This window comes from Carassius auratus, unplaced genomic scaffold (genome assembly GCF_003368295.1).
Source record: "Carassius auratus strain Wakin unplaced genomic scaffold, ASM336829v1 scaf_tig00040296, whole genome shotgun sequence".
NCBI classification, from domain to species: domain Eukaryota; kingdom Metazoa; phylum Chordata; class Actinopteri; order Cypriniformes; family Cyprinidae; genus Carassius; species Carassius auratus.
The window spans coordinates 992-26,431 of NW_020526582.1; the positions used below are offsets into that span (position 1 = coordinate 992).

General features: G+C 39.4%; 2 protein-coding genes across 3 annotated transcripts; both read left to right on the forward strand.

Annotated features, from left to right (window-relative positions):
• The first annotated feature begins 775 nt into the window (after window positions 1-775).
• On the forward strand, window positions 776-2,854 carry LOC113084573 (gastrula zinc finger protein XlCGF49.1-like). Its single transcript, XM_026254905.1, has 2 exons — window positions 776-827; window positions 2,127-2,854. The coding sequence occupies exons 1-2, from the start codon at window positions 776-778 to the stop codon at window positions 2,852-2,854; spliced, it is 780 nt and encodes a 259-aa protein (XP_026110690.1).
• Window positions 2,855-16,089: 13,235 nt separating this feature from the next.
• On the forward strand, window positions 16,090-25,048 carry LOC113084570 (zinc finger protein 883-like). 2 transcript variants are annotated; one of them, XM_026254902.1, is made up of 5 exons: window positions 16,184-16,239; window positions 21,025-21,105; window positions 22,735-22,902; window positions 23,019-23,418; window positions 23,745-25,048. In XM_026254902.1, the coding sequence occupies exons 2-5, from the start codon at window positions 21,070-21,072 to the stop codon at window positions 24,908-24,910; spliced, it is 1,770 nt and encodes a 589-aa protein (XP_026110687.1). In that variant the 5' UTR covers window positions 16,184-16,239; window positions 21,025-21,069; the 3' UTR covers window positions 24,911-25,048. The 2 variants fall into 2 exon arrangements, with proteins under 2 accessions (XP_026110688.1, XP_026110687.1); XM_026254903.1 differs by lacking the exon at window positions 21,025-21,105 and having other exon boundaries at window positions 16,090-16,239.
• The last annotated feature ends 392 nt before the right edge of the window (window positions 25,049-25,440 follow it).

Consider the following 25,440-nt stretch of genomic DNA (forward strand, 5'->3'; position numbering starts at 1 on the left):
GTGTTTATCTGTGATGTGTCTGTCAGGATCTGGAGGAGGTGTCTGTGACAGATGGGACAGAAGCTCAGGATCATGAATCCACTGATCAAACCTCTGACTGTAACGCTGGAGAACAGCAGATGCTGCAGACGCCGCTGAAGATGTGCTCCGTCAAACTGGTGGACTGCAGGAACCTGATCGAGAGCAGAGGAGAAGAAACCACCGCAGAGAAACAACACCACCACTGATGAGGAAGGAGGATGATTATCGTATTGATGATGGGAATGATGATGAAATTGATGGTAATGATGGGACAGAAGCTCAGGATTCAGTCTGGAGCGTCAGAGATCAGAAATCCAGAGACACACAGGACTCAGATTGAGTCTCACTTTACTCTGTTATACTGACGCTCAGTGATCATGAATCCACTGATCAAACCTTCTGACTGTAACGCTGGAAACAGCAGATGCTGCAGACGCGTGAAGATTGCTCCGTCAAACTGGTGGACTGCAGGAACCTGATCGAGAGCAAGGAGAAAAAAACCACCATAAAGGAAGAACAACAACAAACTGATGAAGAAGAGGAGGAGGAGGAGGAGAATAATGGGAGATGATGAGGAATCACAGTGATGATATGATGGAAAAAGGATGGTGAAGGTCAGAATAAGATGAAAAGATCAGAGTGATGATGATCAGAACAAGATGATAAAGATCAGGAAAAGATGATGAAGATCATAGTTGATGAATGATCGGAATAAAGATGAAGATCAGAGTTATTGATGATGATCAGAATAAGGATGATGAAGATCAGAATGATGAATGTTGATGATGATGACTTTGTTCCTTCAGGTATGTTTCTTCCTTTTATGCCAGATATACTGAATTAAAAGCAAATGTGACGAAGGATGAGTGACAACTTTTTAGCTGTTTTATGCCAAAGTGGCCCTCATTATAAGTAGTATTCACTGAGTAGGAGATTGTCTCTGCTCTCAAACATGGATTCCATCTATGGTAGGAGTTAATTGGAAGACTCTTTGTAAATAACTGTAATTCTAAAATCAGAAAACAGCTGAATGATTGAATTGAAATTGAAATATGAGACTACGACTCCGTTCATCATGTGCATACCAGGACAGCTGCTGAAAAAGGTTTGAATAAAAAGTTGAAAGTGACGTGACATTCAGCCAAGTATGGTGACCCATACTCAGAATTTGTGACCTGCATTTAACCCATCCAAAGTGCACCACACACAGAGCAGTGAACACACACACACTGTGAACACACACCCGGAGCAGTGGGCAGCCATTTATGCTGCGCGCGCCTAGGGAAGCAGTTGAGGGTTCGATGCCTTGCTCAAGGGCACCTAATCATTGTATTGAAGGTGGAGAGAGAACTGTACATGCACTCCCCCACCCACAATTCCTACCAGCCCGGGACTCGAACTCACAACCTTTGGATTGGGAGTCCGACTCTCTAACCATTAGGCCACGACTTCCCCATAAAAACGATAAACGAATCGACGATTAATTGAAAGTGTAAGGTGAGTATAAAACCATAAATTTTGCTGCCGAGAGGCTTAGTAGAGGAAACTAACTTGTCCGAATTGCTTATTGATAATGATCATAGTTCCAAAGATTGCGTTTTGAAGATTTTATAGATTTATTTGATTGAGAAAACAATCAAGGTTGTGAATCTGTTACAGTCCATAATTGTTTCACTGGCATATGAAATGGTGTCCAAAAGTCATGATAAATAGCATTAAACAGAGTTCGTTTTTAGTGGTCAGCAAAAATAAGACTTCCCTCATCAACCCCTCTCTACCCAACACACCTATAAACAGATTATATATTCTTACTACTTCCACCACCAGGTACCGCATTTAACACAAAAATGTGTTAAAAATAAAGGAACTATACCTGGCTCTTACAGAAGGTTTTGGTGAGCTTTTGGGCTGGAAATTGTTGACCCAATCTGGCAAACTGAAAATATAACGGTGTCACATATAAAACTTTGTAAATATTTAAATCACAGTCTTTGCAGTTTGATAACTGCATTAAGACATATCAACATTCAGTTTTATTTTGACTGATCGTCCAGCTCTAGAAGCTAAAGTAGTTAGATATTTAATGCAGATTTTATTCCTTTCAGATGACAACGCTGGTTCATCTTCTGATGGAGAAACTGCCTCCACTTCCAAAGAGCAATGGACAGTGAAGGACTGTGGAAAGACTATCCGCAAACGCGGTCATTCAGTGAGACAAAAGAGAAAAGACACAGAACAGAAAGAATTCACTTGCAGGAAATGCAACATAAGTTTTCCTACCTTTAAAGAGAGGAAACGTCATTCAAAAAAGCACGAAGTGAAGAAGGAGTTTCGCTGCGAACAGTGCGGGAAAGATTTTTTCACCTTTACTTACAATATGAAAGTTCATATGAAGACACACGAGGAAAAGTCTTTCCAGTGCAACGAATGTAACAAGTTTTTCCGCAGCATTAGTAATCTTACTATTCATAAGAGAATCCACACGGGTGAAAAGCCATACAAGTGTCCTCAATGCGAGAAGAGCTTCAGCCAGAGAACGCATCTGAAGAACCATTTACTCTTTCACACTAATGAGAGACTGCATCAATGCCCACACTGCGAGAAGAGCTACAACGTCAGATCAGATCTTAAGAACATATACTCAAGCACAGCAGTGAGGGGTCGCAAAACCATTTACTCACACACAGCGATGAGAGACCGCATCAGTGCCCTCACTGCGAGAAGAGCTTCAGTCTCAGAACAGCTCTGGAAAAACATCAACTCACACACAGTGATGAGAGGCCATACCAGTGCAGTGAATGTGGAAAAACCTATAAAAACACCACTTCTCTAAAAGCACACCAAATAATACACTCGGACAAACCGTATAAGTGTTCGCACTGTGAGAAACGTTTTCATCATTCGACTCACAGAAAAAACTCATGAGAGGATTCACACCGGAGAGAAACCGTACCTGTGCTCCGACTGCGGGAAGAGCTTCGCTAGTTCATTTTCGTACAGGATTCATCGGAGAGTTCACACAGGAGAAAGACCGTATTCCTGTAGTGATTGTGGGAAGAGTTTTTATAAGCCAAGTGACTTAAAAATACATCTGAGGACTCATACAGGAGAAAAACCTTTTAAATGCTCACATTGTGACAAGACTTTTGCTCGAGCAAGTGCCAAGAATTTCCATGAACGACATCATACAGGAGAGAAACCTTACCACTGCTCCATCTGTGGAGAGAGATTTGCTTTTCTATGGGGTTTTCAGACCCACAAGAAGAAACACGCTGCTCTTGAATCATAGTGAAGGAGTGGAATATATTTGTTTCTCCTTGAATAATTATTAATCAAAGTTACGTTAATCCATGTAAAAAAATAAGTTGAATATGGCTTAAGACTGCCTTTTTACTTTTAAGAAGCTGCTCATGTGTTTGTGTAATGAACCATATTTGATAAGATTCAGGGCAGAGCCAGGCAACCTTGAAGTACAGATTAGTGTTCTCTGCGTAGGTGCGAGTGTTTGTCTGCAGCTAGATGAGGAGACAGCTCTAGGAGGAAACCATCATTTGCCTACACCTTGATGTCCAGGTATCCGATATACATTTCTGGAGTGACCTCTTGAGTTTAACCTCTGATCACTTGCCATCAAAATAATCACTAGAAGATATGCCTCAAGTTTTACGTCCATGTGTGGAGACGTTAATTAGTGTTTCAACTAACCAGAATCTTGATTACCTATGTAGTGATGTAATTAGTGATCTCTGTTAGAGTATTATTACTTGTGTCTAGCATGTAAGCAGAGTGGCCTACGAACTCCCCATCGTGAGTAATTAAGTCGACTTCTGCAGATGAAACTGCAAACTATTTTCTTCAGTATATTTTTCTTCAGCTGATTGCATTTCTGACTCCTGGTATTCATTAAACACACCTGGTCCTTGGGGTTTAACTGTATGTTCCATAGCTTCATCCTTGATCTGTAATTCGTTTTCTGTTGTGTAAAAAAAAACCTTGCGTGTTACTGGATCATGATTTTATGGATGTTAAAAAGTAGTGTAATTGTGTAATTAAATTGCAATGCAATTAAAGATGCAAGTTTGTGTTACTGTTTGTCTCGAGTAGCGTGTGTTTGTGGCCAACTTGCTTAATTTCTCCTTGTATGACATGAATAAATTAAAATAGCATATAACAGCATTTCTTTAAAAAAAACCCTACTTTATAGCAAAACATACCAAAATCATACACAGACACACATATGTATATATATATATATATATATATATATATATATATATATATATATATATATATATATATATATATATATATACTTTATCGTAATCATATTTTTTCAAACACACATTTGTCTTTACTGCACTCTGATTCTGCGCGCCTTTTATCCTGTCTTCCTCAGAAAACCGCGAACTCGCGTAATTCCAAAAATAACGGTCATTTCTATTCTACTGATTGTTTAAGGAACTAACCGGCCGGAGCGTTTTAATAGCGTACTTTACGTCTTTAATCTCGTACTGTTGAGGGCGCTATAACTCTAGTTCACCGGTAAAATCACCAAAGACTGGGGCACTCAGACGGCAAGTGTTTAATCTTGTTTATCTGTTTATGCATATTATTTTTCTGTCTCTGTGTTTTAATGAATGAAGCTTTTCGTCGTCCACTCTTATGAAAATTCATGGTTTTTCACTACAGTAACCATAACAAATGTAATATTGTTTTACTACAATAACCAAGTTTTAACAATTATATTTTTAGTAACCAATATTTTTTATATATTGACGGAATGGTTCCTTTTCATTATGCTTTCAAGGTTTTATAGTTTAGGAGGTAATTAGTAGAAATCTGACTATTCTTGTAATATTTGATGATATTCCTGCTCAATGTTGAAACGAAACAAACACATCTACAATTTAAATAAATATTTATTTTCTCTGAAATAAAATGATATTTTCTTTAATAACAGGTCAGCTCTATGCAGTTCAGTTTTGAGTTTAAATCAGTGTTTAATCATTATAAAAATGGTGTGTTACCTTGAAGTGTTTGTGTTCAGATGTTGATCATGAAAGCGCAGGTGGATGTGGTCTGCTGTAAATCAGTAGGAACTGATCTGTCCATGCTGGATATTGAGGATTTCATCACAGAAATCTGTCAGCTGAAGAAAGAGGTGGCTTCACTGGAGGCAAAGCTGAGAGAAAGAGGAGACAAACTGAACAGAGAGGTTTGAACAGATCTTCATTTCATCTTTAGCTGCTAATATGGACTGATTGTTGTGTGAATCAATGTCTTATTGTTAATCATACTCTCACTAGATATATTACTGATTGTGTTTGTCAGGATGTGGAGCAGGTTTGGGTGCGTGAGACTGATGGGACAGAAGCTCAGGATTCAGTCTGGAGTGTCAGAGATCAGAGATCCAGAGACACACAGGACTCAGAGCTCAGCCTCACTTTACTCTGTTATACTGACGCTCAGGATCATGAATCCACTGATCAAACCTCTGACTGTAACGCTGGAGAACAGCAGATGCTGCAGACGCCGCTGAAGATGTGCTCCGTCAAACTGGTGGACTGCAGGAACCTGATCGAGAGCAGAGGAGAAGAAACCACCGCAGAGAAACAACAACAACACACTGATGAGGAAGAGGAGGAGAATAATGGGGAGGATAATGAAGATGATGATGATGATGGTGACTTTGTTCTTTTAGGTATGTTTCTTCCTTTTCTGACCAGATATACTGAATTGACATAGTTCTTTTAAAATTGTTAAATTTTAAAATATTTTGCATGTGCAGATTAAAAGGGTGTGTGATTTAAAAAAAAAAAATTTTCTCGATATTTTCCGTGGACAGCTGACACCGTGGACAGAAATTAGCACTTGCTACTGGCCACTGTGGCGGATAAACGAAAATAGCATACTATTTAACCTGGCCGATGGACAAAAAGTAAATTTCCATCCCTGATGTATGTACAACATGCAATAAAGTGTAATATCATCCGAAGTAGCTCCGTAGAAAAAGGCGGTGTTCCCAGTACATTGTTTCCAGCTGAAGTAAGTAGGCTACTGCTGGCGGAGTGATATATTTGTTGGTTATTTACAGTACGTTTTATAGCACGCGCTCATGATATACAAGATCGCGTGAAGAGTTGAATTTATCGCGCACAAATTTCCACATACTGTCACGTCTCTGTCAAACCCCGATAAGTTCATTCTCCTCCAGCATTCTGCAACATTTTAGATTATATGAACAGTTTGTGTTTATCTTATTGTTTTTAACAGCATAATAAGCAAACTAACAAACAGTATTATCGGTGGCATGTCTAATAACTGCTGTCCGGGAGATGCATTTTATTTCCAATCTTCAAGTACTTTTTCATAAGTTAGCTCTGTGGATAGCAGTGTTTGGAATAACGACGTTAGGTAACGACGTAATTTATTTGGTAACGGGGTAATCTAACTAATTACTTTTCCCGTCGTTATAATGCCGTTAACATTACTGGAAGTTAAATGCGGTGCGTTACTTCGCATTGATTTAATAAACTATGTAATCCAAACGCACCCCTGGCTCACACAGCGAGTGAGGAGGTGGGTTAATAACGAGATAAGAGTTATGATTGGCTAAGGCAGAGTCATGTGTATCATGGTAGCCAATCAGAGCCATTGTTTTTATGACAGCGGCGTCAAACACACACACGCACGCATGCGAGATTCGCAGCAGCAGCAGAGATGGCGAGTCAGGAGCAATCCGGTGAAAAGTTGGCATTTTCAAGGTGGAGATATAAGCACGTATTCAAATTAATTGTGGTCAAAGGCAAGAACGTGCATGTAATGTGTACATGTAATATGTGACACATGCATCTACAAAGCTAGTGGCCAAAAACACTTTTCTTACAAAGATAGGCTAATACTTGGAAGTGCAGGATAAAACTCTTGCTGTCTGTTGACGTGCAATAAATATTGAAAGTTATGTACGAACACCTGTCTGTTCTACTCATTTTAACTGACTTGTGAAAACTGCTAAAAAAAAAAAAATATTTGACATAATAACTTTTTTTTTTTTTAACAGTAACGCAAATAGTTACTTTCCCTGGTAACGAGTAACTTTTATTATAGAGTAATTCAGTTACTAACTCGGTTACTTTTTGGAACAAGTAGTGAGTAACTATAACTAATTACTTTTTTAAAGTAATGTTCCCAACAGTGGTGGCTAGTAAGTTGTTACGCTGTTCATTTGTGTTTGTAGAAACAACATTGTATCGCTACATATGTTTGACAGGTCTGGCGTGACGAGACGCGTAAAAACTATGTATTAAAATCGCTGTGCGTTCATTTGTCGCTGGCGTAAATGTTTGCGAGCCGAGATTTCTTTCAGTGATGCAGTGTTGAATGGGACTTTTCCCCGCATGTTCCCTCAACTACAAAAAAATTAAAATAAAATATGCTTATACTGGTGAATCCTTTTCTTTGGAATTAAATACAACGTTATTAATTCGTACGAAAACTGTTTGAATATCGCCAAAATGTTTCTTCCAGTGCATTAAAAGATTTCAGTGCAGTGTATCATCCGGTTGGGGAATGGAGCTGAGAGAATGAGCTACTTCAGCAAGAGTCTTTCAAAACCTAGTAAGCTGCTTAGATAGGAAGCATTTTTGAGCATCACTGAAAGAGAAAATGTTAGTATTTCATTGAGACTTGAGATTAAATAAACTGCTTAAGTGTTGTATATCTTGTAGTATTAATTTTAACATGCAGTAAAACATTGTCGGTTAAAACAAGAAAGTGGCTGGTAAAAACATTGAGTGGCTGGTAGATTTTGAAATCCACCAGACACAGTGGCCAGTGGAAAAAATAAGTTAATTTCCATCCCTGCAGTTGTCTCCTTAAATTTTTGCTGTTCTACTTATTCTTTGTGGTCGGTTCACAGCATTGATATAAATGTAATGTTTTCTAATGAGTTTAAATAGATTTTTTACCTTTTATAAGCATTTTACCTTTTTTTTTAAAGCCAATTTTTCTTACATTTTAAATTCTCTTTTGACTGAAATTTTTAAATTAAATCAGTCAATTATAAGACATTTGGGCTGCTACCAAACAAATTAAATCACAATTGTATCACAAAATTCACTTTTGCTATGCAGAGGAAACACATAAGCTGCATCTGAAGTGGCATTTAGATGTATTTGAACACTTGTTAGATCAGGTCTCCACACCAGATAATATTAAGGATCCAGCCCCGGATTCCAGATCCCATCAGAAAATATCAGTTTGTTAAGTAACAGAATAACTACTTGGCAGCACTGTTATTACCCAAAACCCTGTCAACAGCAATAGTTGTACCTGCACTCACTTACATCATTAACACATCCCTTCACACTGGTGTTTTTCCCTCAGCATTTAGACAAGCTCGTATAACCCCACATCTTATAAAACACACACTTAATGCTGGGTACACACCAAAATCGTGCTGATTTTGGCCCAATTTCCCCCCTTCCGACAATCCTACCTATGTCCCAATTAACTTGATGGTTCTACTGATAATCTTATCAGATTTTCCATTGGTATGGGGTGTGTTAAGAGTGTCCGAACTTGATTGGAAGAACATTGGAGCCGCCCCAATCAACATGATTAATATTTATGATAAGAAATCTTAATCTGTGGGGGGAACCCTGAGAACAAACGCACGCACGCTCTGGAGATTATCACGTGAAATGAAACAATTTCCAATCAGAAAGCGAGATGATGGAAGATGGAAGCAGTCATGATCATTGCTCAACTCTAGCTGGCTCTGTAACTTGTATAGACCATGTTCTTGCCATCTCCATGACTTTTCTTTTTTCGTGAACTTTCTGTGAAAACAGTTCCGAACACTATAATTGCAATCTCTTCATGTATATTGTCTGCCGTGCTTATTCTGAAGTCTCGCGAGATTTTGCTACATTTCCTGTGTTCACAGTCGAGACTCTGGTTGAAAATCTGTTTGTGTGTGGTGTTCTGTCTTAGTCACATCATGTAACACCACACATTATGGGGGCTAAATAGTTAAATCTAGGATTTTTTATCCTCATGTTTGTGGTCTATAACATTTTGAAAACCTTATAAGATGTAAAAAATATTTTGGTGTGTACCCAGCATAACCTATCTCTTTTAGAGAACTATGGACTGGTTTCTCTTCTTCCTTACATTGCAAAAACACTTGAACGAGCTGTGTTCAACCAAGTCCAAGAGCGAATTCCAAATCTTCAATACTTATCTTGCTGGATCTGTCCCCTGCTTTTGACACGGCTACCCACCAGCTCCTCCTTTCAACCCTATTGGCAAACGGCATCTCAGGAACTGCACTCCAGTGGTTTGAGTCTTACCTCTCACATAGGTCCTTCAAGATATCTTGGAGAGGTGAGGTGTCACAACATCTAATTACTGGGGTGCCTCAGGGCTCAGTTCTTGGACCACTTATCTTCTCTGTCTACATGGCATTACTAGGTTCTGTCATTCAGATACATGGCTTTTCATATCACTGCTATGCTAATGACAATCAGCTCTACCTCTCATTCCATTCTGATGATCTGACAGTAGCTTCTCGCATCTCAGCTTGTCTAACAGACATTCACCTTCAACCAAGACAGAACTGCTTGAGGTTCCATCAAACCCATAATTTCATCTCAATTTCACCATCCATATATGCACATCAACCATAATAGCATATTTCAAAAGCATTTTTCCAGCGGAGATGTTTTAGTTGTTATGAAATATTCAACATATTACTATTATATATATATTTTTAAGAATCGTACTAAATATACAAAAGCAGTAACCAGTAATATTGACTTCTCCATTGTTGAATTGTCATTTCACAAATAGGACTGATGGTCGCTATTTGCCCTGCCCCTCCTCTATTTACGGCCGGGTAGGTAGTATGAGTGATGAGCGCTGTGTTTTACAGTTATCAACTTAGCCGCAAAACATAAATAATAATAATAATTTGAGGGCAAGGATAAATGAACTTATACTTATTATGGCATTCAGTGTCGTCAATTTGCCAAAAAGAACAAGAACATTTTACTATATATATATAATTGAGTTCGACCGATACATTGGTCGGCCGATAAATCGAGCCGATATTTGTCTTTTTTTAATATATATATTGGCATCGGCTGATATCCATGTTTAGTAGTGCCCATTTAAAGTCAGGCATGTCCGTGGGCAGCCCCGTGTTATTGGTGTGGTGGAAAGTGCTGCTGCCGCATGTGAAGCAACCCAAGCCAAAACTTTTGGAAGATTCAACGACAACTTCCTGGGAGTTAAAGGTAGTCAGTTATTTTCATTTAAATTAAATTTTTCGTTTAAATTAATGATCAATTAATAACCTTAATGCTGCCAAATGCGTCTGCAGCGGTATTATTATTATGTGCAAAAGCCACTTGGAAAAAAAGCTTTCTCACCCGAATTAAAGGGGTTTTAGTCTGAATAAAATGCTAGTAGCAGGACTGTAAAATGAATAGATGTGATTATGATCATTTTAAAAAATAAAGAGAGCGGGCCAAACGTTTGAGAACATTTTACTTTGTTGACTGTTTCCCGTCAAGGAGACCGCTGAATGCGCCTCTTTAAATTGTTTCGTGGTGCTCGTTGTTGTATTTTAAAACAAAATTGCAATGTTTTCAAATGACTATTATTATTAAAAATAAAATTATCCCAAATGTAACTGTGGCGCTTGTGTGCTCTGAGGTCAATGAACCGCTTTTTTCACATCAAACATTTTATGCAAGTATTATAACCAGTACTATATATATATATATATATATATATATATATATATATATTTATATTAACTTTGGGTACATTTTTTATTTTAATACCGTGCAGTGCACAAAATTACGATTCGAGAGATGGTTCAGGTAAGTGCTCGATAAGTGATGATTAGTTTAGAAATGTTGTGCATCCATTTATTAATAGTGTGACATTTTAGTATGCAAATGAAGGGGAAAACCTCAAGATATTGGCCCTAAAAATTTACCCTGACCTCTAAAAGTCGCCATCGGCTATAGAAAATCCCATATCGGTCGATCTCGAATACATATAACACCACCCTAATACATTCCTAATTTCAAGTGGACCATCATTTGTTGTAAATTCTGCCAATTTGAGAACAGCTGCATGCGTATATAAGATAAACACCTTTGTAGTTTGATAACCACACTTTTTTTTTGACAGATTGTTCTGCTATAGAACTTATAGAAAATGTTTTTTTTTATACCAATTTTCAGATGACAGCGCTAGTTCAACTTCTGATGGACACATTGGATCTGTATCTAAAGAGCAAAGGACAGTGACCAACTGTGAAAAAAAATTAAGCAAAGCGGGTCATTTAACGCAACATCAGAGAAAACGCACAAAACAGACAAACTACAGCTGCAAGATCTGCAACATCAGTTTTCCGACCTTCAAAGAGAGAACCGTTCATTCAAAAGAGCACAGCGTGAAGAAGGAGTTTCACTGTGAACAGTGCGGGAAGGATTTTTTTAACACTCTTTATAGTATGAGAGCTCATATAAAGACACATGAAGAAAAGTCTCTTCAGTGCAATGAGTGTAACAAGTATTTCCGCAACAAACGAGATCTTTCAGTTCATATGAGAATTCACACGGGTGAAAAACCGTACAAGTGTCCTCAATGTGAGAAAAGCTTCAACCAGGGATCTAATCTGAGGACACATCTACTCAAGCACAGCAATGAGAGACCGCATCAATGCAATGAATGTGGAAAACATTTTATAAGCACAGCTTCTCTAAAGTTACACCAAAAAATGCACTCTGATGACAAACGTTATCAGTGTTCACACTGTGAGAAACGTTTCTATCATACAGGTCACAGAAAAACCCATGAGAGGATTCACACCGGAGAGAAACCGTACCTGTGCTCCGACTGTGGGAAGAGCTTCGCTAGTTCATTTGCTTTCAAAGTTCATCAGAGAATTCACACAGGAGAAAGACCTTATCCTTGTAGTGATTGTTCGAAGAGTTTCTATAAACTAAGTGACTTAAAGCTACACCGGAGGACTCATACAAAAGAAAAACCTTTTAAATGCTCACTTTGTGACAAGACTTTTGGTATATCAACTTCCCTGAAGATCCATGAACGAATACATACAGGAGAGAAACCTTACTGCTGCTCCATCTGCGGAGAGAGATTTTCTTTTAAATGGGGTTTTCAGAGCCACAAGAAGAAACACACTGCTCCAGAACCATCATAGCTTCTTCATGTAATTATTTTTAGGTTGTCAAAACATTGTGTTACAGTAATGTTGTTATATGGTTGTAAAAAAAAAAAATATGGCAGCCATTTGTAATGGCATCCGAAACCACAGTGGATTTTGAGCACGCTCAATAAATCCCACAATGTAGAGTAATAAATGATGTACACCAACAGCTAGCAAATACCCATAATGCATTGTGAGGGTTGTGTCAAATTAACTTGTGTGTCTCGCCAGATGGCCCCACCTGTAACTGAATCATTCATTTTTTAAACCATTGGTCCAGTGTGTCTACAGTGTAATATTATGCAGTCATATATTCCTTTTTATTTGATTATTACATTGTTTTATTAAGGTTTATGCACTGCTCAATAAATTAAAGGAACACTTTGAAAACATCAGATCTCAATGGGGAAGAATTTCATGCTGGATACCTATACCGATATGAACTCTGTGATGTGTCAGTAATGAAAGGATGCTACATTGTTTAATGAAAATGATTAACCTATACAGGGCTGAATTCAAAGACACTCAAAATCAAAGTTAAAAAAGGATTTTATTCATTTAGCTGAAATTTCACTGCAGCAACTTTATATGGCCCCCATGTGCTTGTATGCATGTCTGACAACATCAGGGCATGCTCCTAATGAAACGAAGGATGGTGTCCCGGGGTATTTCCTCCCAGATCTGGACCAGGGCATCACTGAGCTCCTGGACAGGATGAGGTGCAACCTGACAGCTTCGGATTGCCCCAAAACATAATGTCCCTGAAGTGTTCTATTGGATTTAGGTCAAGCAAGTGTGTGGGCCATTCAATGGTATGAATTCCTTCATCTTCCCGGAAATGCCTGCATACTCTCGCCACATGAGGCCGGGCATCGTCATGCACCGGGAGGAACCCAGGACCCAATGCACCAGTGTAGGGGTCTGACAGTGGGTTCAAGGATTACATCCTGATACCTAATGGCACTCAGGATGCCATTGTCTAGCCTGTAGAGGTCTCTGTGTCCCTCTATGGATATGTCTCCCCAGACCATCACTGACCCACCACCAAACCGGTCAAGTGGAAAGATGTTACAGGCAGCATAACGTTTTGCTCACTGTCACATCTGTTCAGCTGTTTAAAGCACAAGGCACCAGAGGTGGATCTGCCAATTCAATGGCAAATACCAATCAAGCTCCACAATGCCGGGCAGTGAGCACTGGGCCAGCTAGAGGATGTCAGGCCCTCAGGCCACCCTCATGAAGTCTGTTTATGATTGTTTGGTCACAGAAATTTACACAAGTGACCTACTGGAGGTCATTTTGTATTAACTCCTTCAAGTGGACTAATAGTGAGGAATATGGGGTGATTTCAATCAAAGCAAAGGTCTTCAGACCCGCTAGAGACCACAAGTAAGTGTGTTGGAACTAAACTCTGCAGGATTGGACACCCCTGCTCTCGACATTACATAGTGTGTAAAAATGTATCCGATGTTTTAACTTTAAATTCACTGTAATGTGCAGATCAACGTCTCATATTGGATTACAATGTGTTTTTAGTGATGAGTTTTTAATCAGTGGATGATGAAGACTAATTATTTTACCAGTTATTAAATAATTCCTGAAAAACATGACATCTAATGACCCTTATTGGCCTCAGTCACTTTGTTACACAAACTAAAGTTATCCAGACATAGATATGTAATGATTTGTCACAGTCAGTTTTTGAGAATGACAATGGCATTTACTTAAAGGTGTGAATCACGGAGTGTCCCGTTAAAGGTCCACTGAAGTAATGAATGTGATGATGTAATTTCAACTAAAACAAGAAGACGGGATGGGATATATCGAGGAGCTCCAGCCCTTTGTTAAATGGCCAATAGTGTTTTATTTATATCAGCTTGGGCGAGACTGGGGTAGTTGTGGCCTGGAGCAATGAGTGAGCTGGAAGGAGGTGCTCCAAAAGGTAAATCAGTACAACTTCCCCTAACCCTGACAGACAGCTTTGTCAATCAATCTTGAAGACCTTTCTTCATGCCCCTACCTTTTGGGATGTCTTAACCTCATAACATGCCCATTGCTCCAGCCTGCTCTTATCTCTGTTTGGCTTGGCCCGGAGTCATTGAGTCCGGTAGATCCACATTTGATTGCTTGTGACATCCAGATTATCCCTTTGGATTCAATTTGAAATTGTTACTAAGGCAAAACAGTGATCATAATCTTGCTGAGGATGGATATATTGGTAAATGGCATTGATGTTATCCGCTTATCTATTACACAGATGCCATTCACCAGTATATGTCTATACAGATTCGGTATGAGAAACAGCGCTGAGTTGAAGAGATGCCACCATTGATCTATAATATATAGAACATCCGTCTCATCAATATTGCTATAAAATATGCCATTCTGTGTAGAATTCAGATAGGTCTGATATGTTTTGTGTTCTTTGCCAGTTCACACATATGATTCAGTCTGTATTCTAGTGTTTCCGGAACAGAGCACACTGTAAACACTGCTTTGCTACTCCAATCAAAAAAATCCTGGGCTGCTACCCACATCCTGGTTCTGAACAGTTCCCGAAACCTTGCTGGTCTCGAACAAAGGATCCTATGATGTCAGCAGCTTCAACTAGAGACCACATTTTAAAAAGTGCAATTTTTTTTTTCAAAGAGTTCAAGCAAATTGACAATCATTAAATATGTCAGTGGTTTGCAGAAGAGACCAACATTTTCCTTCTGCAAGAGATTAACAAGCTCTTCTGGTCTCATGTTGGTGATGTAGAGGGTTCCAGTGGAAACAGGAGCCAGTTCTGAATGAGTGGCACTCTTGGCTGATCACCGGTTCCAGCTCCAGCACCGGCGATGTGTGTGTCCGTGCTGTAACACTAATGCCAAACCAGACTTAATTTTACCCAAACAAAAGCATACACTATCAGGATTTATTCCCTGTCCCCTACATAGTGCTGTGCACTATGTGCCATTCACCATACAGGAAATAATCATTCTGTGATCAAATGACTGATTTTAGCTGCAGCTTCAGCATTTATTTATAGGGCAAGGGGGAAGGATACTAGAGAGCATTTGATTGAACAAAAAGTTGAAGTGCAGGGTGACATCCTTAAAGTTGTTATCTTATTTATTTAATCGGAAAAATCCCAGAAGGAATTGCATGGAAAATAAAGAATCTGATTAATGGAACTGGAAGAATTACAGATTGTACATCCGTATACAGCAGTGATGACATTGTGGTGGGTATATGAACTAAGACTGAATAAAGTAGAAATATGCTCAGTGGCTGTTCTTACGTGTTTAAAATCATGGCAATCAAACAGATTTTTTTTTTTTTTTCAGAAATCATGATTACACTATACAGTATTAAACAGATAGGGATAATTACTCTTGTTTATATGGGTACCAACACGTGTGGGAATTCAAGGTAATGTAGAGGTAGATGAAATGGCTAAAGAATCCTTAATGGTTGATCCAAGAATAAATATTACACTGAGCAGAAGAGAAACATGAAATATTAAGAGCATGAAATATTGCAGACATATGGGACTCATGTCAAACAGGTAGGCATTCGCACAAAACACAAAGGAGCACAAAGAGAAGTAAAATCATTCATGTAAGTAGAAGGTAACAAGTCATTTTAATTCACATTTACGAACAGGATAACATTATAAGGAAACATAATACTGGTCTTCGTGTGTTTAACAGATGAATCAGTGGAACATGTTCTGAATTACAATCTTCTAGTTTTCTGAAAGATGTCCGAATGCAGGAAAAAAAGCGTATAAGTGCAATCTTGGTATTTCTTTGAATTGTGGAGTAATGAAGAGAATATTGGCTTTAGGTGAGAAACTGTCCATTTTCTACACACTCCATCACAGTAGGTGGCGGTATGACCAATAAAGTTTGTTCAACACCCGCCATGAAACCAAACGAAGAAAAACCACTGTAGAAGAAAGAAAGGAGACTGAGCTTTAGACAGTAAGTGTTGAATCCATTTGACGTTACTTATGTGTTTTGGCTGTTTATGTGCGTGATCTGGTTATTTTCCTATCGCTAGTGTTTTTATGAATAAAGTTTCATGGCCGCTAGCAACATGAAAAATAACGACGGTTTTACTACAGTAACCATAACAAATGTCCTGTTGTTTTATTAAAGTACGTTTTAACCATGATATTTGCCGCAAACAATAGCTTTTATATATACACAATTTTCAGTACTATGCACTTTTAATGTCTTTACAGTTTAAGGAGAAATGCGTAAAAATCAGATAATATGTATACACGTGTGTGTGTGTGTGTGTGTGTGTGTGTGTGTGTGTGTGTGTGTGTGTGTGTGTGTGTGTATGTACATTTATATATACATCCCGTATAACATTTGATAATATTCATTCTCTTTTGAAACGAAACTGTTTCTTTACTAACCACTGGTGTCAAAAGTATTCACATTCATTACTCAAGTAGAAGTATAGATACGAGGGTGTAAAAAGACTTTTGTAGAAGTTGAAGTATCAGCTCAAGCTTTTTACTCAATTAAAAGTGTAAAAGTGCTGGTTTCAAAACGACTTAAAGTATAAAAGTAAAAGTAATGTAAGGGGGGAAAAAATCCATTAAGATCAAAAGCTTAGGCCGTGCCACAGGGGCCTATCGTGCACTACCCCACCTCCTCAAAAACACATTTTTCTAAAGGCCATACTGACTAATGTTCATATTGAAAAATTTGGGATCCACTAGGCTACCTGTTTCAGCCGCATATATGACCATTGAAAATGAATGCACTTTAGTACAATGCAAATACATTAAAGAACTAGAGATATGATGACTAGTTGCCTATGAGTATTGTAATGGTGCAAAAAGTCAAATTTCCGAGGCATGTCATCAATAACCTTTAATGGAATGTAAATGTACATCCAAGCTTAGCCGCAGGAATCTGTGAGGGCAGTGTACAAGACCATAGGTGTAGGGCTGTAGTCAACCAAAGAAATACTTAGTTGACCAAAGTCCTGTCCTGTGCAACGATAAAAAAAAAAAAGACGCGATATTTTGCATTTTGATTGAACATTTATTAAACAATTTTCATATAGCATTTATAAAACAACAACGAAAAAACATCAATAATACTTAAAACTATAATAATAATATAATTCTTTGAAAATTAAGTGATTGACAGTCACAATCGTGCAACTGACCACACCACAGCTACAAAAAATATAACTGTTAAAACTAACAAATAATGAAAAATACACAAAAAAAAGCTCTTGTTTATACAGGCTGTATATTCTTCTTTACTTTCAAATCTATGGGTTAACTTTTGTCCAGCTGATTTAGGCGTTTTAAAACAAACACACAAAAACCCCAAATCGCCCAAAAAACATTGGTGAAAAAAAAAACATTATGCAACTGGTCGACAAAGTTGGTATGGCCTACTTATCACAACATTGTCAATCGCGTCGGCAATCGCAAACAATAATTTATTAAAACGTCTCGCTACCAAACTACCTACAGGAGCTTAATTTGTGGAGGATGAAGAGAAAGCACCCATTTGGTAAATGAGCCAGTAGTGAGGCCATCCTTAAAAATATTTTGGTTTGCAGTAACAGAATTATTTTTTTTTTTTAAGGGTCGGTAGGTCGTCTATTTTTTTTTTTTTCAAGTTTCAGTGTAAAAAAAAATATATGTAAATTTTTGGGATGGTGATGATGTCGGTATGAATTTTAACAAATTAGCATATCGTGACGTCACTGACTGGGTCTTCAACCCGCCCCTTCGGGTGCATCATTGGAAACCTCATTTTGATGCACTTTTGTGAAAAAAATCCTATTTGATTTGAGTGACAAGTGTTCATTGAATCGATTGTAAAATCGATTTTGATTGTCTAAAGTTTTATACGGCAAATAACACCAATATTTCTGATCATTTATTGGCGTGAAGTTACATGCACAATGACAAACAGGAGTGCAACATTTTCGAAAAACAATAAGCAGAGTGGACTGCCATAATGCAAAACCTTTACTGCAGGCTTCAACTTGGCTATGTTTACGATTAGAAATGTCAACAACAACAAAAAATCGCATAGGCGATTTTCTTGGGCTGTCAAAAAAAATCTTTTTTCGAATATTCGTCAAATTTAAAATGAAAATCCACATTCGAATGCGCATTCAAATTTTAGGTGTGCATTAAGGAAGCTGCCTTATGAGCCCCAGTCAGAGATGTATAGTGAAAAAGTGAAAAGTGAAGTGACATTCAGCCAAGTATGGTGACCCATACTCAGAATTTGTGCTCTGCATTTAACCCATCCGAAATGCACACACACAGAGCAGTGAACACACACACACACACACACACTGTGAGTACACACCCAGAGCAGTGGGCAGCCATTTATGCTGCGGCGCCCGGGGAGCAGTTGGGGGTTCGATGCCTTGCTCAAGGGCACCTAAGTCATGGTATTGAAGGTGGAGAGAGAGCTGTTCGTGCACTCCCCCCACCCACAATTCCGTCCGGCCCGAGACTAGAACTCACAACCCTTCGATTGGGAGTCCAACCCTCTAACCATTAGGCCACGACTTCCCGACTATAGAGTACTAATAATAGTACTAATAATAATTGGTTCATAAACATTATTTTACATATTATGTTTTTTTTCACAGTCATGTATTCTAATGCTTTGAATAAACATGCAGTAATTTTTAGCTCGATTCGCTATCTTGAGCCTCAGAAGAGAAGCAAAGAGGAGGAAACATTTTCGCTGGAGGAAACATATGTGGTGTGATAAGCGGTGAACAGCAAAAACTTTACAGTAGATGAGAAACCTATTGCCCCCTTCGTGACCTTTTGTAAACTGTATTCATGTCAAAGAAATGCACAGATACAGATATTCTAACAATCTATCGATGAACAACACACACCTTGTGAAATTTAGGGGTTCATTGGTGTATTAATTATGGGGGGTGAAACACTGTAAGGCAGTCTGTCAGGGTTGAGTGAGATGATTTCTTAATTGAAGAGAAGTACACAATGTAGTTGGTTGACGATTGATTTACTGAAGACTTTGTGGGTACACATATGTGTGGTTTCTGAAATGGATTAAACGAGAAATAAACTTAATGATATGAATATACAATGTTCCAAAAAAACATTAAAACACTGAACAGCACACAATATAAATATAACAACTCAAAACAATGCTATTTTACACTATTTGACATGGGCGCTTATGCTCTAAATGTCCACAAGAGGGCACTATTCGGAATTTCACAGAAATACTCGTGAATGCACTTAATCGAGCAGGAAATACAGGCAGTGCTATGCTAATTGGCTACTCCTTAATCTGTAAAAGAGTAACAGCTGATCACTCAACAATAACAGAAAACCAATTTCCAATGCCTTCTTGTCAGTTCTCCACTTGTGGCGAGCTTGAAGATCTGGTAAGTAGTACTTTAAAAAATGTCTCCAGAATTGCTCCGCACTCAGCATCGATGCCTCACAACATCAGAAGAGGTATACCCAAGAGGCTTTGAATTTAGGAGACCTTCCACCTCATTCAGGACTGTCCTTAACACTTCCTCAGTAACAGTCTGGGCTCCGATAGTCACTCTGAGCGCTGCCTTGATGGAGCGGATCTCCCTCTCCCAGCCCCCGCCGAAGTGAGGGGCGCTTGGTGGGTTATAGGTGACCTAGATCTGCTGATTGGCAAGGTGGCTCTGTAGCTCATCTTGGAGGTTGGCGAAGGCATCATTCAGTTCACGTTCTCCTCCCTTAAAGTTTGTGCCTTGGTCACACAATAACTCATACGGAATGGAAATATCACTGTCTGGTGAGGGGCAGGTCAGCCATGAGAGGTACACTCTGTACACTGACGTTGGTGCCGATGGACAGCTTCACGACCTCTTAGTATCCAGTACTTCTTCCTGATTTCTGCAAACAACCTCTCTGTACCTGGATGATGTAGCCTCTCAGTGATTGGATGTCGAGGGTCAAGAACAGCTGGATGTACAGTGTCCTCTTCCAGTACCTCACAGTAGCGTAGACGACATCCTACTCGAATAAGTCCAGTCGCAGCATCAAGCTCCGGGGTAGAGTGTGATCAGTCTGCTTGTAGATAATATGGGTTTCCCAGACTTCAGAAGTCTCGGCTCATCTGGGAAGGGCTCTGCTTGAGCTTGACGGAGGACTGCATGTTGAACATCCCTTTGGAGATCGGCACTGGAGGTCGTAGGCATTCAGGCACTCTGCCAGTGTGTCATAATGCTGCAGCTTAGGTGAGGGTGTAGTAGTGGTCACTAACCCAGTGAATGATGACTGTCTTAGTTCACAGCTTGGCTCTTCAAGCGATAAACAAGGCTGCTCAAGCCAACAATCTGATGGAAGCTTAAGGAATGCCGGCCCCTGGCTCCACTTGCTTTCTCTGGAGAGGTCTCCAAGAGGCTTGCCCGAGTGATGTCCTCTGCTGGGTTACTGAAGATGTGACATAGCGCCAGATGGCGGAATCTGTCATCTCTTGGATCTCTGCTACCCTTGTTCCCACAAACACCTTGTAACGACATGAGCTGGATGTCAACCACGTAAGCACAGTGGTGGAGTCAGACCAGAGTGTCGTGAAGCAGATAGGAATTGTAAGCTCTGTGGTCAGAAGCTGGGATAGCTGTGCTCCATTGAGAGTGGCACACAACTCTAGGCATGGTATGGATCGTTGCTTGCGAGGTGCTACCTGGGACCTGGCAGCAATGAAGCCAACTTCGACTTGACCCTCTTTGTGCTCTGTCCGCAGGTAGGCCACTGAACCATATGCCTGCTCCGAGGCATCACAGAAAACATGTCACAGGTACCATCATCTGGATTCAACGGGGAGGTGAGTAATCACAGATGGACAATTGCTGGCCCACTGTCGAAGCTCGAAGCCTCCGGTGGCTAGAAGTGCTCGAAGTTGATCAACTAGGTCTCTGGCCTTTTGGGGGGAGTGAAGACTGCAGGCAATTGTCGACATAAAATGATCTCTAAATTACCTCTCTGAATTGGTCTCCCGGCTGACTGTGATCCATGACTGTTCTCTGCAGGGCATAAGTGGCACAACAGGGACTGCACGTGGTGCCTATTTGTGTTTGGGTCCACTTGCGCTGCTCCGCCGCGGTCTGCGGTTTGTAGAGCGCACTGAAAGATGAGGAGGAGACCGGTCTGACGCCGGTTTCATATGAAATTTAAGGGGACTAACTCTGAAGCGATCACGAATTTGTGTACAGTTTTAGGAGCTAAATGCTATAGCCCCACTAAAAAAGCCTAGCGACGCCCATGCTTCTTGTGTAGGCCTACATTTCGGAGAACCAGGGCAAACATTTCAATCGATCGCTCAGCACCCAAATCTGCATCCTTATTCGGTTCAGTGCATACCAGTTCCATACCCAACCCTACTTTTAAGAAATATAAAATGTCCTTGCTGGAGTGCGATGTGATTTGTGCCATGGGTAGGTGCGATGGATCGCGTACAAACCAATAGGATGCGGGAATGGTATATGTTTATACCAGGGCATAAGTGGCACAACAGGGACTGCACGTGGTGCCAAAGGGGAGCACCTGTATATGTTTATGGGGGAAGTCATGGCCTAATGGTTAGAGGGTTGGACTCCCAATCGAAGGGTTGTGGGTTCTAGTCTCGTGCCGGACGGAATTGTGGGTGGGGGGAGTGCATGTACAGTTCTCTCTCCACCTTCAATACCATGACTTAGGTGCCCTTGAGCAAGGCATCGAACCCCCATAAATGGCTGCAGCATAAATGGCTGCCCACTGCTCCGGGTGTGTGCTCACAGTGTGTGTGTGTGTTCACTGCTCTGTGTGTGTCACAAATTCTGAGTATGGGTCACCATACTTGGCTGAATGTCACTTCACTTTCACTTCACTTTCACTTTACTTCTCATCCATCCCCAATCAAATTCACTCCATTTGGATGGCGCGATTTATCTGCATAGGTGTCTTTTATTTATTTATTTTTTGCATGATGACAAGCCTGAATGAAAACAAGCCAAAATGAAATAGCAGTAACGAACCTATTTTTTTTAAATGTAAGGAGTAGTAGTAAAAAATAATAACTCAAGTAAAGTATAGATACCCAAACTTTCTACTTAAGTAATGAAACAAACTATTTGTACTAAGTTACTTGACACCTCTGGTACTAACACAATGGTTAATTCTCTATACGGTTTTAAAGTTTTTACAGTTTAAGGTTAAATTAGTAGAAATCTGACGATATCAGATATCAGATAATCATGTCCAGCTTTATACTGGATCAAGATAGAAACTAAACAGAGACTCTTACATCTGAAATAAACATTTGTTAATTTTGTTCAACACTTTAATACATTCTTTAATACATTCTAGGTAGTTAATCTCTTGTTCAGTCATATATGTAAACAATCATTTTGAGTTTAAATCAGTGTTGATTCATTATAAATGTTTCTCTTAATAATCGTGAAGTGTTTGTGTTCAGATGTTGAGCATGAAAGCGCAGGTGGATGTGGTCTGCTGTAAATCAGTAGGAACTGATCTGTCCATGCTGGATATTGAGGATTTCATCACAGAAATCTGTCAGCTGAAGAAAGAGGTGGCTTCACTGGAGGCAAAGCTGAGAGAAAGAGGAGACAAACTGAACAGAGAGGTTTGAACAGATCTTCATTTCATCTTTAGCTGCTAATATGGACTGATTGTTGTGTGAATCAATGTCTTATTGTTAATCATACTCTCACTAGATATATTACTGATTGTGTTTGTCAGGATGTGGAGCAGGTTTGGGTGCGTGAGACTGATGGGACAGAAGCTCAGGATTCAGTCTGGAGCGTCAGAGATCAGAGATCCAGAGACACACAGGACTCAGAGCTCAGCCTCACTTTACTCTGTTATACTGACGCTCAGGATCATGAATCCACTGATCAAACCTCTGACTGTAACGCTGGAGAACAGCAGATGCTGCAGACGCCGCTGAAGATGTGCTCCGTCAAACTGGTGGACTGCAGGAACCTGATCGAGAGCAGAGGAGAAGAAACCACCGCAGAGAAACAACAACAACACACTGATGAGGAAGAGGAGGAGGAGGAGAATGGGGAGGATGATGAAGATGGTGATGATTGTACTGAGAATAATGATGATGTTGATGATGGTGACTTTGTTCCTTCAGGTATGTTTCTTCCTTTTATGACCAGAAATGCAGAATAAACAAAATTGGTGTTCATTTATAAAAAGTGTTATGCATATACAGACCTAAATTCATGTGGAGCAGTATTTGTTGTGATTTCTGCAAATTTGAGACACTTAGAAAAACACCATTAGCTGCATGTGTATGAACTATCAGTGCGTCACACATCAGATTGTGTATTTATTTAAATCACAGCCTTTGCAGTTTGACAATCATATGACATATATCAATTTATTCTGGCTGATTGTTCCACTCAAAGTTATAGAAAAAAATATATTGTGTCAATATTCCAATATTGTTTCTTTCAGATAACAATACTGGTTCATCTTCTGATGGAGAAACTGCATCTACATCGAAAGACCAAAAGACAAAGAAGAGTTGTGGAAAAACATTCAGCAAACAGTGTAATTTAACAAGACATGCCAGAAAGAAAAAACACACTGCACAGAATGACTACAGCTGCAAGATCTGCAACATCAGTTTTCCGACCTTCAAAGAGAGAACCGTTCATTCAAAAGAGCACAGCGTGAAGAAGGAGTTTCACTGCGAACAGTGCGGGAAGGATTTCTTCACAACTCTTTATAATTATAGAGCTCATATAAAGACACATGAAGGGTCAAAAATAAAGTCTCTTCAGTGCAATGAATGTAAAAAGTTTTTCCGGGACAAACGAGATCTTTCTGTTCACATGAGAATTCACACGGGTGAAAAACCATATCAGTGTGCTCACTGCGAGAAGTGCTTTAGCCTGGGATCTAATCTGAAGAAACATCTACTTACACACAGTAATGAGAGACCGTATAAGTGCAATGAATGTGGAAAACCTTTTAGAAAATCAGCTTCTCTAAAGTTACACCTAAAAAAACACTTTGATAAACCGTACCAGTGCCCTCACTGCGAGATGAGCTTCAGTCTCAGATCAGATCTGATGAACCATCTACTCACGCAAGGCGATAAAAATCCGTATCAGTGCAGTGAATGTGGAAAACATTTTATAAGCTCAGCTTCTCTGAAGTTACACCAAAAAATGCACTCTGATGACAAACCGTATCAGTGTTCGCACTGTGAGAAACGTTTCCGTAATTCAGATCACTGTAAAACCCATGAGAGGATTCACACCGGAGAGAAACCGTACCTGTGCTCCGACTGTGGGAAGAGCTTCGCTAGTGCATTTGCTTTCAAAGTTCATCAGAGAATTCACACCGGAGAAAGACCTTATCCTTGTAGTGATTGTGGAAAGAGTTTCTATAAGCTAAGTGACTTAAAAGTGCACAAGAGGACTCATACAGGAGAAAAACCTTTTAAATGCTCACTTTGTGACAAGACTTTTGCTCGAGCAAGTGCCAAGAATGTCCATGAACGAATACATACAGGAGAGAAACCTTACTGCTGCTCCATCTGCGGAGAGAGATTCGCTTTTAAATGGGTTTTTCAGACCCACAAGAAGAAGCACACTGCTCCAGAATCATCATAGCTTCTTCTTGTTCAATGTAATGTGCAGATCAGTGTCTGATATTGTATCACAATGTGCGTTTATTGTTTTTTTTTAATGGATGACTTAAAAAATTAAACTGATCCAGGCATGAAAGTGCAATAAAATGTCACTGTGTAATTTTTTGGTATTGACAGCGGCAATTACTTACAGGTGTGAAACCTGGGAGTGCTTCATTAAAGTGAAGTGCATAGTGACATAATTTACTCCGATATAACTCCGACTGGATTCGTCTGAAAGAATAAAGTTGTATACACCTATGTTGCCTCAGGGGTCAGTAAAACACAGCCTAAAATTAATTTATTTGAATAAATTAACCCTTTAATACCAAAAACTTTAAACTTAGTTGATTGTGTTAACACACCCCTTATGAAAATTAACTGTGGTTTTACTACAAATAAAACCAAAAAACCATGGTTACTATAGTTAAACCATGGTAACTTCAAATTAACCATGGTTTTGCTATATTAACCATAGTTTAACCATGGTATTTGTAGTAAATCTGTGGTTAT

Coding starts and splice junctions, on each gene's coding strand:
- LOC113084573 (XM_026254905.1), top strand. CDS start 776: ATGATGAAGATCAGAATGATGAATGTTGATGATGATGACTTTGTTCCT. Junction 828..2,126: donor TGATGACTTTGTTCCTTCAG/GTATGTTTCTTC, acceptor TATTCCTTTCAG/ATGACAACGCTGGTTCATCT.
- LOC113084570 (XM_026254902.1), top strand. CDS start 21,070: ATGTCACAGGTACCATCATCTGGATTCAACGGGGAG. Junction 21,106..22,734: donor CATCTGGATTCAACGGGGAG/GTGAGTAATCAC, acceptor GTTTGTGTTCAG/ATGTTGAGCATGAAAGCGCA. Junction 22,903..23,018: donor GAGACAAACTGAACAGAGAG/GTTTGAACAGAT, acceptor TGTGTTTGTCAG/GATGTGGAGCAGGTTTGGGT.